This window comes from Drosophila montana, unplaced genomic scaffold (genome assembly GCF_035044405.1).
Source record: "Drosophila montana isolate Dmon_TW-CO22-7 unplaced genomic scaffold, ASM3504440v1 contig_2747_1, whole genome shotgun sequence".
NCBI lineage: Eukaryota > Metazoa > Arthropoda > Insecta > Diptera > Drosophilidae > Drosophila > Drosophila montana.
Genome location: NW_026997619.1, coordinates 651034 through 664355, shown reverse-complemented (window position 1 = coordinate 664355; position 13322 = coordinate 651034). Strand labels below are relative to the sequence as shown.

The 13322-nt window shown below is 44.1% G+C and overlaps 3 protein-coding genes across 4 annotated transcripts in view; 2 read left to right on the top strand and 1 right to left on the bottom strand.

The window, feature by feature from the left end:
- Positions 1-168: 168 nt before the first annotated feature.
- Positions 169-2154, top strand: LOC135429927 (uncharacterized). The gene is made up of 3 exons (XM_064684418.1): positions 169-338; positions 395-774; positions 841-2154. The coding sequence occupies exons 1-3, from the start codon at positions 169-171 to the stop codon at positions 2100-2102; spliced, it is 1812 nt and encodes a 603-aa protein (XP_064540488.1). The 3' UTR covers positions 2103-2154.
- A 123-nt stretch (positions 2155-2277) lies between these two features.
- Dim1 (thioredoxin-like protein Dim1) lies at positions 2278-3044 on the top strand. Its single transcript, XM_064684452.1, has 2 exons — positions 2278-2444; positions 2519-3044. The coding sequence occupies exons 1-2, from the start codon at positions 2367-2369 to the stop codon at positions 2867-2869; spliced, it is 429 nt and encodes a 142-aa protein (XP_064540522.1). The 5' UTR covers positions 2278-2366; the 3' UTR covers positions 2870-3044.
- Positions 3045-4202: 1158 nt separating this feature from the next.
- Positions 4203-13322, bottom strand: part of LOC135429947 (uncharacterized) — a 59217-nt gene continuing 50097 nt past the window's right edge. The window contains exons 3-6 of one of the 2 annotated variants that reach the window (XR_010436492.1): positions 7986-8771; positions 7607-7929; positions 5169-7239; positions 4203-4341 (exon numbers count right to left, since the gene is read on the bottom strand). Coding sequence is in view for 1 of the 2 variants with exons in the window: in XM_064684448.1 (XP_064540518.1) it covers positions 5374-7239; positions 7607-7929; positions 7986-8754 (2958 nt within the window). In the remaining variant the exon portion in view is untranslated. Of the gene's footprint in view, positions 7240-7606; positions 7930-7985; positions 8772-13322 lie in introns of both variants that reach the window. The other variant, XM_064684448.1, reaches the window with a different exon arrangement.

Genomic DNA, 13322 nt, shown 5'->3' with positions numbered 1-13322 from the left:
GTGGATTCGAGAATTTCGCGCGACGCGTTGCACACGGAGTTACGGAGCTCGTGCGGACAATGACGAGTGCGTAGATCGTACGGATTTATAGTGTATCCATTAAGAATATAGAAAATAAAGAAAGAATACAAAAAGTGTCAAGAAAATAGAAAGAGATAATATCGCATAATGCCAGGAGCCGGCGCCAAGTGTGCGCTGCTTTTGGTCATTGGCCTGCTGCTGGGCTCCATCCTGTTGCCAGCGCAGATTGAGGCCTACTCCCAGGTGCTGGTCAGTGGCACGGATCAGGGACCGCGCATATTCAAGGCGCTGAACACGGATTTGATATTTCCCAAAACGTGAGTTAATTGGATTCAAAGCGTGCGCATTGCATAACCCACGTCATTTTCCGCAGCTTTAACTCGAGCGAAAATGTGGTCTCAACGACGACGACGACAACAACGACAACTGCATTGCCGCTGCCGATACCATATAATCACCAGCCGGAGCCGGCTGCTGCCTCGGAGACGCCGTCCGCCGTCTTTGTTACGCCGTTGAGCCTAACGAATCAGGAGCTGCAGGAAACGTCCAGCGAGGCGCCACCAATGGGCCTGGTGGAGGCGGCCTCCACTGGCCGTGCCGTGGACTATCGCACCACATATCCATTTGGTCAGCTCATAACGCCGCTGATGAAGTCCAAGCGGCCACAACAATTCAATTCCAAGCCGCGTCCCTCACAGACGCGCATCTACCCAAAGGGCAGTCGCTACCAGGTGCCAAATGGTGGCTACAAGCGTGGTTAGTATGCGGCCGGGGAGGTGCTTCAAGATGTCCACATCTTAAATCTTCACATACTTCCAGGTCAAATTGCCGATCGTTTTGCGCCTGGACAGGCTGTTGCCTCGAATATATTCAAGGAGCAGCATCAGCACGATTCGCACGACCACAGTCATGGCGGCAAATTGGCACTTGGCTCGAATGTGGTGCCCTCGTATGTGTCCACCAAGGACACGTACTCCTTTCCGCCGCTCAACACGAAATACCCATCGCCGGCGCAGGATCTAAAGGCGGCGCAGCCCTCGGATACGATATCCAGTTATTTGCCACCAGCTTCGGGCAGCGATTTAAGCAATGCGGGCTACGTATATCCTGGACCTGTGATGGGCTCCTCAGGCTATTCGTATCCTAGTCCAGGCAATGGTGATAAGGAGGCCGCTGCTAGCACGAGTGCGGTGCCCGCGGCACAGCCCGACGACGATCCGGGCAACGATGACACGATTGGCGTGCTGCCTGCCAGTGCGCAGGATAATCAACCGCCTGCCAAGAACCCGGCCGGTATGGATGCTGGTGGTCCAGGTGCAGATGCAGACGCTCCAGATGCTGGCGGAGATGGCGGCGACACGGACAATGGTGGTAATGCGGGCGGCGACGATTCGCCTCTGCCAGCCCTGCAAACTGATGGTGCTCAGCCAAGTGACGACAACAAGTACGATCCTAGTATGGAGTATGCAACTCCGCCGCCTGGCTGGCTGGAGGCGCATCCGGATTCGGCGGCACCAAAGCCAGCAGATCATGATCATGATCACAGTCACGATCACATTTATGATCACGATCATAGTCACGACTATCCAGAGCATCCGCATCCACCGCCGCACTTCCATGATCATCATCACGATCCTTATCCCGATCATTATCCGGACGTTATTCCATCCTATCCGGATGTCTCTTATCCAGAACTTTTATACGATGATCACCATCATCATCATCACCATGTGGAGCCACCACCACCGCCTCCACCGCCGCCGCCACCACCACCGCCACCAACTGAGCCTCCACCGCCGCCCCCACCCCCGCCAGAACCACGTGTCAAAAAGTACAGTTACTTCTACATTGGTCGCAAGCTCTGGTACATACCTTTGTACTTCACCATCTGGTTCAGCTTCTATATTCTGTGGCTAATCATCAAGTCCATTGCACGCCACAAGGTCAACTTGCCAAATCACTATGTGTCGCGGCGCAGTTTGCCCGACTATACGGAGCAGAGTCGGGACGAGTACATTAACGATATGACGGTTAAGGTGCTGGAGCATATAGATAGTTTTAAGCAAAAGTATTTGAACTGATAAGGACACTACAAACTAGTTACGGCTAATAAAACACGTATTTTTATAAAAAGACCCGTTTTCTTTGGTTTGGAATGCACAACTTTTGGCGCGAAGCCAAGTTGGCAGCGCCAAATAAAAAAAACCGTATTAACATATCGATAACATTTTCGATAACATATTTGCAATGCATGCGGTCACATTTATTCAGACAGTGTGTCGCTTGGGATTTGTTTACGTTTAGTTATTTTCGCAAACGAATAAGAATAAAAACAATTCGCCAAGATGTCGTATATGTTACCGCATTTACACAATGGCTGGCAAGTGGACCAGGCCATATTATCAGAGGAGGACCGAGTCGTTGTAAGTAACTGGCCACGTTCGCCACAGACCAGCGGCGTCTCAAATATGCCTATTAACACCTTCCAACTATTCAGGTCATACGCTTTGGACACGATTGGGATCCGGCGTGCATGAAAATGGACGAGGTAATGTACAGCATTGCCGAGAAGGTCAAAAACTTTGCTGTCATCTATTTGGTGGACATAACGGAGGTGCCCGATTTCAATAAAATGTACGAATTGTACGATCCCTGCACGGTCATGTTCTTTTTCCGCAACAAACATATTATGATTGATTTGGGCACCGGTAATAACAACAAGATCAACTGGCCGCTGGAGGATAAACAGGAAATGATTGACATTGTGGAGACGGTATATCGTGGCGCACGTAAAGGACGTGGTTTGGTGGTTTCGCCCAAGGATTACTCAACCAAATATAGATACTAAGCACTAATTTGTTTAGTACATTAGTTTAGGCTTTATAAATGTTTGCGAAAAAGCTTGATTGTAGCCCAAAATGAAATGTCTTTGGACTTTGGCAACTTTTGTGTATATTTTTCTTTTGGTTTATTATTTTGTTGTTGTCACATTTCTCAATAATATCGCTAACATTTACATCAAATTGGGTTTTTTTTCTTTTATATATGTATAACATTTAACTAAGTTGTTTTTAATAGCTCGTTGGCTTCATAACTGTATTTAATAGTATAATTTTTCGATTGCTTTTCTCATGCTTTATGTCAGTTTTTACCAATTGTGATTTAAATTTAGCTAAAGGTACATACATGATGATGGAAATCAGAAGTTGGATTGTGTAAAATACTTATTAGAAATTGTATTAGTACAAAAGTATAAAAGCAAACGGCACAACAAAAGGAGTCTCGAGTTAAACAATAAATAAAACATTGTCAAAAGTATTTCTAGAGTTTCTTATGAATGCGCTGAACCATTTCCAATACATTTTGGTTTTTCTCCTTTCACTTATTATTGTTCGTTTAATACAACAGCTCGGTTTTTATTTTTGGGTCTTATTCTGTAATAAGCTTAGGTTTAACAATTGGTTCTGCTACATTTATTTTCCTTTTTTTTTTTTATTACTTAAACAATTTAGATTTGTTTATTATTTTTGCTTGCGTTTCTTTTTAAATATATATATGTATGTATATATATTTAGCTACATTATTAGTTAATATATATGTTTACTTGCTTATTTGAAACAAATTTTAACGCTACAATCGTTTTAAATTTTTCATTGGTTTTTGTTTTTCCATACTTCAGCATATATATAACCAACAATTAAATATTTATATGCAAGTATATGGTTGTTGATTTTTCATTTTTGATATACCATTTCCTAGGCGCGCCTCTTGAGTTGATTTTGTCATCGTATAAAATACTTATTAGCATTCAAAAATATTTGAAATAGGGCTTGATTTACATCTTATGCAATTAGGATAGGTACAAATTAGGCTCAGGCAGGTGAGAAAGTCTCTAATAGATTTTTCGTTGAATTACCCTCCCCGCAAACAACAAAATGCAGCTCTAGTTTTAATATTATTATTACATACATATTCTCATTTTAATTAGGTCTGTATTTTGATTTCAATTTTGTGGTTTCTTTTTTTTTTATTGAAAAATACAATTTTTTTGTTGTAATTTTTAAATTTAATTTTCTATATTTGCTATAAGTTTTTCTCACTTGTGGAGCAAATGCATTTTCATAGAAAAATAGAGATGCGTAGGTGGGATGAGTTAGGAAATTGTTCATACTATTTAAACATTTGCTTACGTAACGCTATATTTACTTTTTTGCTTATATTTCCTTTTTGACAACTAGATTTTATTTGCATGATTCAACAATTTGCTTTCGAATTACCATTTAATTTGTCTCGGAAGAGTTGGGAAATGCGAAGTAGGTGCTAAGGAAGAGAAAGATTCTAGAAATGTAGAAAGCAAGCAACAGCTATTTAGTTCGACTAATGCTTATCGTCTTTAAGTTCTCATCTATGTAGGTTTGTTTAGGCTTGTTTCTGTCAGTGTACATCAGTTAAAGTTTTCATATGTTGCAAAGTTCTTGCTCTGTGCACAATCTATATAAAATTCTAATTTACAATACTTCAAGTATTTCATTATTTAGATTTCTTTGTTGGCTGCTTTTTAAGACACTAGTAGAAGAATGTTTTTCTTTTCTTTTGTTTTGTTTTTCATTTTAGAAATAAAGTGAGGGAGACTGATATCTGCTGCTGGCTGCTGGCAAACTACGAGTACTATATAGAAATATATATATCTCGATATATATATATAATGTATATGTATAAACATTTGCTCTGTTGCGCACAATATGTATATAAATATACATATATTTGTATGGTATGTATTTAATAGATAGTGTGAAAAATAAATCCGAGTATCACTACTTAAATTTTAGAGTTCTATTAACAATAATAGACAACAGTCTCTAAGTACGAATACGTTGTTGTTCTTCTGATTTACTTTTTCGGTTTTTCTAAACGAATTTGCTTTTTTTCATTTTTATTTCTATGCGTAATACCCAAACTAGAGCCCTGCATCGCGTTTCGGATACTCGAACAATTATTTCGGTTGGGCGAGTACTCAAACGAAATTTCGATTCAATCGAAAAAATAAGCTTGAACCGTATCGAACATGTTGCTGACTCGAGCAGTTCGAACCTCGTTTGAATGGATGTCGTCGGTTTAAGTGAATAATTTATTCAAACATTGCTCACCTCGATAATTGAAAGCTCGAGTCCGTCGCTTATCGACTAAATCGATTGAGTATCCCAGTTTTATGCAAGTGATTTAACCGATGCAGGGCTCTAGCCCAAACAAAACGCATTATGTTGTCCGCTTGGCTAGGCAACCCTGCTAGCTCCGGGTGACTACCCTAAAAGTCAGTTGTTAAGCTCTTGTATGGAACGGCCACCAGCCGGGCTAGAATAGCGTCTCTTTCGACCACTTTCTGGTGGTGCCGGGCAGACTGGGATCACGCTCCTCCTCCACACTAAGCCCATCGGCCCCATGCACCCCCAACTCCTCCTCCTCCTCCTCATCATCTTCGTCGGTTGGCAGCCGAATGAGCGGCAGCTCCAGCATAACAGCCGGCGTCGCTGTTATCTCGCTACTGTGCTGGTTGAGATTGTGAGCACTTTTGCTAGCCCCGGCGCCGCTGCCGCCGCCGCCGCGCAGGATGAGCTCCTTTAGCGTTGAGGGCATGCATATGCTTTGCGGCCTGCTGGTGGCTATCACTGAGTCCGATATGGAGGAGGCGCACGGATCGTGGCCCAGTCTACTGTTGGATGGCAGTTGTGCTAGTTGCTGTGGAACTGTTACTGCTGGGCCATGGCTAGCGGCAAGCGGTAGATTTGTGGCCGGGCCACTGGAACACACATAATGATTGTCCATCTGTGGACTTGGACTGGTGGAGTGACCCACGCTGATGACCGTATTGAGGCTGCTGTATTGCGTATCGCCACCACAGCCTGAGGGACTCGAACCGGATGCAGCAGCAGCCACCGCATCCATCATGCCCAGCTCAGTGTTCAGCGTGGAGCATGTGTCCTCCTCAGTGGTTGTGGTGGTTGTCGTTGTTGTTGTCGTTGTCGTCTGCGGATCGCTGTGCTGCTGCAGCAGCTGTGCGCGACGCTGCGGCGGACTGTAGATGACAGCGCCGAAATGCGTTTCCAATGGCGGCGCCATGGCGGCCCGATCACTGGAGGAAGCGCTAATGGTGCGATGACGCTGCAGCAGCGGACGTCTGGGACGTGCACCCATCATGGGCACAGCGCTCAGACTGAGTCGCTTGATGGGCAACACGACTGCCTGTGGCTGTGGCAGCGGTTGCGTCGCCTGCGCCGCCTGCGCCGCAGCCAGCGCTAGATTGTGCTCCTCACTGTCGCTGCTCAGCTGCTGCATATCGTCGTCCGTATCGGCGGCGCTCTCCTCCAGCCCAAACACCGAGTCCTCGTCGAGTGAGCGCAGCTCCGAATCTGGGCATTCCAGCGAGGAGATCTTAAAGGAACTTAACGAGGCAAGCGGCGCACGCTTGCCCTCATTCACCAGCGCATTGTGCAGCATTTTGGCCGAAATGGTGTCCAGGCTGGCGCTGCCGCCATTCAGCCGATCCAGACTGATTGGCGTGCTGTCCACACTGATGCTGCTGGAGGTGGCATTGCCCGGCGCAGCCGCATTTGGCGTATACGGATAGCTGTTGTTGTTGCTCTCCACATTGCGCTGCAGCTCGACCAATGTCAGCTTGCGACGCACGCCCAGACGCAGCTCCTCCGAGGGCGAGTCGCAGAAATGAAAGGCCTGCGGCTGGTGCTGACTGGCGGGCGGCGCTGATTGCAGCGGCTTGGCCAGCGGCAGACCCAAGTCCACGATTTCCGACAGCGTGCTCTGATTATAGGGATACACGTCCACCGTGTCCGCGCTGATCGAGTGAATCTGTTGCTTGCGTCCGGCCTGTGCGCTCTCCGGATCATACGAGACAATGCTGTGCTTGCGCTTGATGCTGGGCGCGCTTAGACCAAGTGGAGTGCCTTTCGCTGGCGCTGGCTCATGTATGCTGCGCTCCGATGGACATGGCGAGGCCTTGGGCGTCGGCTGTATCACCTGTATGTCCGGATAATAGTAGTCCCAGTTCTCTATGCTCGATGTGCGCGACGCCGTCGACAATTTGCGCTGCAGCGTCGGCGGCAGATTGCTCATGCCCAGCGTATAGGCCGAGGTGCGACGCTCCAGGTAGGAGCTATCCGTGCTGCAACAAGTCATCGCGCTGCTGCGACGCGAATCCTGACCCTGTGGCGAAAGAAGCAGAATGTGCGAGCGGGCTTAATCTTCGTATTCAATCGCCATCAATATAGCTTAACCAAACCCGAACCCCCAATATCGGACTACTATATCCTAAAGCTCTCTTGGAAGAATAGGTGGAAGTCAGAAGAATCATTTCTAATGGGACTTTGTCAAGTTCAAATTAAATTTGGAAACAAAAAGTTGCCTATAGAAAACTTTTTCAATTACGTTCTTAAAAGATCCCTTTCCCTAATTTCTGAATTGTTCTGTTGATTAAAGGGATCTTGATAACCTTTCGGCTAACCAGGGCAGGCCCAACTAAGCAGTACAATATGGGATGCTATTTGGTTCGCCTTCAAGCTCGCCCACTCACCGCCATCGGCACGGATAGAAATCCCTGTTTGCTGCGCGTGGAATCTGTGCGTTTGTGCAGCTGCTCCTGTTCGTCGTTCTGTGCGTCACACTGCATATACTCCTCGTGCTCCAGTTCGTCCTCGGTTTCCATAAAGTAGTCGTCAGTGCCAAAGCTGCCGCCCATTGGATAATTGCTAAAGATGCGCGAAGATTCCGAACCGCTCTTGCGACGTCCGTGCGAACCAGAAGCACCGCCGCCGGGTGACATAGCCGAGTAGGAGAAGCGACGCGATGGCTCCAGCAGATAGCTATAGCCCACCGGACCGGGCACACCAACGCCACCTGCAAGAGCAAGAGATTGGAGCATTACAGATCAGGCGAAGGGGCGTCTGACTTACCCACGGATGCGCAGCGATAGCCGCGATTGAGCAGCGGGGGCGCGCTTACATTGCCCAGGGAGAGCATGCGCTGGCGTCTATATACCAGGGCATCATACTCGTCCGGGTAGATGGACATGCCCGTGGCAACGATTGCCTCCTGTAGTTCGCGCTCCTCCTCCTCCTGCATGCAAACAGCGGCCACCGCTGCCATTTTGGGATCTTTTAGCACCTTGAGCGTCTCATTGCTACTGCTGCGGCTTTTCCAGACGATGAGGAACACCATCAGACCAAAGAAACCGCCAAGCGTGGCCGCAATGCGCACACCCGTCATCACGTCGTAGGTGGCAAAGAATTCCTCACGTATGCGCGCCCGTTCGGCGGCATTTTCCGCATCGGTCAGATTGCGCTCGCCGGGCGGCAGTAGTGGCAAATAGGGCTTGGCCGTGGCCGGAGTGGGCTTATGAGGTGTTGCTGTGGAGGAGGAGCTAATGGCGGCAGTGTTGCTGTTGTGATTGGAGTACGCCGGCGGTGCCGGTGATGCTGAGAACGGTTCGTGTACACCATTTGCGTCGGGATCAACAAAGGCGGCCAGTTGAGGGTTCTTATGGTTGTTATTGTTGTTGGATGCACGGGCGATGCGTTGCAGTTGTTGTGGCTGGGCTGAGCCGCGGGCATGACTAGCTGCTGTTGTTCTTGTTGTTCTTGTTGTTGTTGTTGTTGCAGTTGCTGTTGTTGCTGTTGACGGCGTTGCTGCAGACGACGGAGCACGTCGTGAAAGTATGGCCATCTCTATTGAAACATTGTCTGGATTGCAAAAATGAAAAAGAAGAAATAATTAGCAATGCAATTGGCGGTTAAAAATTAACTGTATAAATTATCGCCAAGCGCTGCCAGCTCGCTGTTGAGCTATTGTGAATGTAGTCACATGGCGTTGCCAGAGAGACAGAAATATAATTTGCATATATCGATAATAAACGTTAGACATAAATCAAAATATTGGAATTTAAATATACCATAAAACTTTGTACTTAAAGGCGCACAATCACAACGTCCTCAAGAGCTTTAAATAATTTCACTGTTAATTTCTACAAGTCGCGCCCTAAAAAGTATGCTACGCCTTAATGTGCTTGAATAAATAAATTGTGAAACTCTCTCGCTGCGCCATTTCCAATCTAGTCACGGCTGCTGCCGCCTCCCACACTGCAATTAAAATGCCATAAACTCATCCACATTTCTTGACGCATTCTTCACAAGCTTGGCAAAGTTTTTAATTGTTTTTTAGCGCTTTCACTTCACATTTCTGCGCAGCGCGTTTCACACGCTATGCAGAAATTCCCTTTGGGAAATAACTTGGTACATTTTTTAACTTTCTGTTGAAATGAGTCAATTAAAGTTACATTCATATATTTACGAGTGAGTGTGTGTGTGGCTCCGTTACATCCTTGGATTTTCAACAAGTTGCACGCTCAATAATTCAGAAGGACGAATCGCCTGTTGCCTGCTGCCTGCTGCCTCTCCCCCCCCTGCCACCTGATGTTTGTTCTGTGCTGCCCGCTGGCTCATTGTCATTGGCAGGCAGTTGGTGAGCGCTGCTCACCCCGTACACCCTGTACGCACCTCGACACACACCCTGTTCAGTTGCCGCCCATCTAATTGTTCGTTTTTGTATTGACAGCCGCGCAGTTGCGGAGCTGCGCTCTGCTGAATTTTCTATCTGAGCTGGCTTTTTTTTTTGTTGTTTTTTTGCCTTCAATTTGCCCTTCTTTTTTGTTTTTTTTGTTTTATGTAGCTATTCCATATTGTGTGCTTGCCGCGCACATCTCTTCTTTTATTTGGTATTCTGGCCAAGGACGCGCTGACCATCAGTATCTTTTCCAAATGTATTATTGTAAAAGTTCTGGTCTAATGTGCCGCTCCTTTACCTTGCAACCGTATTCTTCATATCTTTGTGTGTGTGTGTGTGTGTGGCTTACTTTCTTTTCTTTTTTTTTGCGTTCCGTTTTTTGCAGCTTGTTTCCATTCTTTTCTTTTCCAATTTTGTAGATTGCTTGGGCAGACAAAAAAAGTTTTAATGGCCATTATGCGTTGGCCATAATTCGTGTTCCTTTTCCCTGTGCAGCATAATGAGGCGCAAATGTGAAGCGAAATTGCAGTCTAAGCACTTTCAAGTGATTTTTAATGACTTTTCAGTTTTGTATTTGTATTTTGTGCCATTTTTTCCGACTGGTTGGCTGCCTTTTAATGCCTCTTATTCTTACCCAAAATGGCAAATTTGTTAGCAAGCAATAAAATAAATTGTTTCTAAACAGATAGGTTAAGAATGTTATCACGTTGATATAAGAACATAAAAGTAAGCAAACCGAGTAAGCTAACAAATTAAGTACTTTTTTTTAATTTTGAAATAAATCGTTGGGCATCTATTTAAAAGTTCAGCTTAATTATATTTACTAATTGTGCATTTGCCTGTTAGTATACTTAATATTGTTTTCGATTTCGATTCACAATAGTACTATCGATAGTTTTTTAACTATGCATTCAAAAAACTTTGCATGGTCTCACTGGCAGAAAAACTAATCTTAAGCATTTGCTACTCACAAAAATTAAACTTTTCTTTTATTCCACTGGGCATCGTGGTTTTTGGTACTTTGAATAAGTTGCAGCTTCCGTTGAGCAAACATATATACACACATACATAAATGGGCTATATAACGCCCTAGAAAAAGTGTTGAAGCTACTTATTTGAACAGAATTGATGGATTAGCAAGCTCGAGGGGATTTAGTTGGCCAGCTACACAAAACTGATAATTACATTTAGCTGGCTCAAGCTAAAGTTGAGCAAAACAACAGACAGACAGAGTGAGAGTAGAGAGAGGGAGAGAGGAAGAGGTATGTGAAAGCAAACGAGATATAGGCAAAACATAGAATAACATGAACATTAACGATGTCGGCGCATTGAAAGTGTATATCAACACCATATCGATGTCAAGGCAATGTGCGGGGCAGGGGGATGGGTCGAAATGAGCGGAAAATTGTCAGCCAGCCTAACAGAGCAACATGTTGTTGTTGTTGTTGTTGTTGTTGCTGTTGTTGGTGTGCATGATGAATGATTGCGGTTAGACGGGGAGAGCACATACAATGGCAAAGGCAACGGCGAACACTGTTGACAGGCGGCCTCAACTTGAATTGGCACACGTTGCGTATGTGTTATGTGTGTATTTGTGCGTGTTTTACGTGCGTGTGTGTGTGTGTGCGAGGACGGCACAATAATTCATCAATGTTAGCGTCATGTGGACGCTGTGTGTGTGTGTGTGTATTTTTTTTCTCCTTTTTCTGTGCATTTGTTGCCGCAGGCCATTTTTGCCTTTTAACGGAGCCCAAAATAAAATTGACGGCAAATCAATTGAAATTACATAGATATGTATAAATACACATACACACACATGTATTATCTGGACATATGTGTATGGCCGACTAACAATGTCTTCATTGTTGTTGTGCGTGTGTCTGTGTGCCTGTGTGTGTGTGTGTGTGTATTTGCCACATCGCATTGAGCTGTTCTTTGAGTTTTGCATTGACAAAGAAATCATTCATGTGTATTGAGGCGCAAATACATAAAAATTTATAACCACACTCCGATACACCTAAATAGCGACACCTTAAAGTATATATATATAAGATATATAGAAAAAAGTTTTTAAAGGTAGTATATCAAAAATACATTTAAATACAATCAGAAGAATTAGTTAATATTTACAGAAATATAAACATTTTTTAAAAGTATTAAAATGTAAGAAAATTACTTTTTGTATATTAATAAAAATAAAATATATTATCTATATCAAGCTTTTGGGTCTTCGATAAAGTTCGAACCGAAAATATATTATCTATATCAAGCTTTTGGGTCTTCGATAAAGTTCGAACCTGATTTTTAAGCCGTAGGTAGGTGCCGGGGCTTAAAATTATTTAAACATATCCTTACCCATCTTTTTAAATAATCATATAATCATTGTAAATATCATATAAGCTACTCACTTGTAAGTATACATTCATAGAGATCAGAAGCCACTGATAGATTCCAGCGCAAAATAAAACATATTTAAATAAAAATAAAATCTTGATTTTCTCATTGATCATCAACTTTAATTCCCAATTTAAAATTTTAACAGTTTTTTCCAAGTAAAAAGCACAAAAAGGGTTTTGTTACTCTTAAAATGAAAAACGTGTATATGTCTAAATCAATATTAATTGTAGGGTTGAGTAGATGGCAATAAAAATATCGTAGCTTTAAAATATTGTTCGCTATTATTAAGTTTATTAAGCTTACATTAAACTTAGCTTAAGGCATCTGTTTCTATGCAAATGCGCAGCACTGTACAACCACAACAAGCAACGAATACACCTATTTACCCCATAAGCTGCTTTCACAAGCATTAAGCAAATGAAAATGGAAATTAAAATGAAAATGGAAAATATATATACAATATTATTTCGGACGATATGCTAAGCGCTTATATTATTTTTAATTAATTTAAATGTCTGCATAAGCTGCTGAAATGATTTGAATTACAAATTGTTAGCCCCAAGATTTTGACGGGATGGTAGAGAGAGAGGGACGTTGGGTTTAGGGGGTGGGATTGGCCAAGTCAAGGCTCAGGCCCTTGTGTCTAGCTGCCCGGCTGTCCGGCTTATTAGCGTGTATTTTGCTCTATGGCGCCAGTTTCAGTCAAATTATATGGCACGCCCTCTTATCCCCGGTACGCCCCTTCGGCAGCCGTGGGCCATTTAACAAACATTTCGTTAATCTGGTACACTTGGCAGGATCTCTGGCCTTAGCTGTGTGTATGGCTCCAGTTCCGCGCCCCACATCCTTGCCGGTGCACATCCTTGCCTACATTGTGCTGTCGTTTGTTACTGCTTATTGTTGTGCCTTTATTGTTATGGCCATGTTTTTTTGTTGTTTCATTTGGCGGCATTGTTAGCCGCGCCCGCTGTGCCCCGCCCCGCCCCGCGAACTCTGCTGCGTTCGTGTGTGTGTCTGTTTGTATTTGTATTTCTATATACTCTGTACTCTGATGAAAATGGGTGGCAAGAGGGTGTATTCGTTTTGTGAAAATTTATTTGACACGCTCAGAGACATCCCTGAAACTATATGTATATATATTCTTGATCAGCAGTTGATTGTCCTTGTGTCCGACTCGATATCACAGAAAGCTACAAAAGCTGGCTTTAAAATTCAAGTATAGTCTCGCATATCGTAGTCAGAACCAGGTTTTGTATCCTTTAGAAGTGTCTCAAATTTCCGCATAATCGATAAATATCGATTTGTATACTCCTTTTTTTTACATATATCGGAGA

What these genes read in the sequence shown, in the direction of transcription:
- LOC135429927 (XM_064684418.1), top strand. Translation starts at nt 169, where the DNA reads ATGCCAGGAGCCGGCGCCAAGTGTGCGCTGCTTTTGGTCATTGGCCTG. An exon ending in GATTTGATATTTCCCAAAAC is followed by an intron (nt 339 to 394) that starts GTGAGTTAATTG and finishes CATTTTCCGCAG; the next exon opens with CTTTAACTCGAGCGAAAATG. An exon ending in GCCAAATGGTGGCTACAAGC is followed by an intron (nt 775 to 840) that starts GTGGTTAGTATG and finishes ACATACTTCCAG; the next exon opens with GTCAAATTGCCGATCGTTTT.
- Dim1 (XM_064684452.1), top strand. Translation starts at nt 2,367, where the DNA reads ATGTCGTATATGTTACCGCATTTACACAATGGCTGGCAAGTGGACCAG. An exon ending in CAGAGGAGGACCGAGTCGTT is followed by an intron (nt 2,445 to 2,518) that starts GTAAGTAACTGG and finishes CCAACTATTCAG; the next exon opens with GTCATACGCTTTGGACACGA.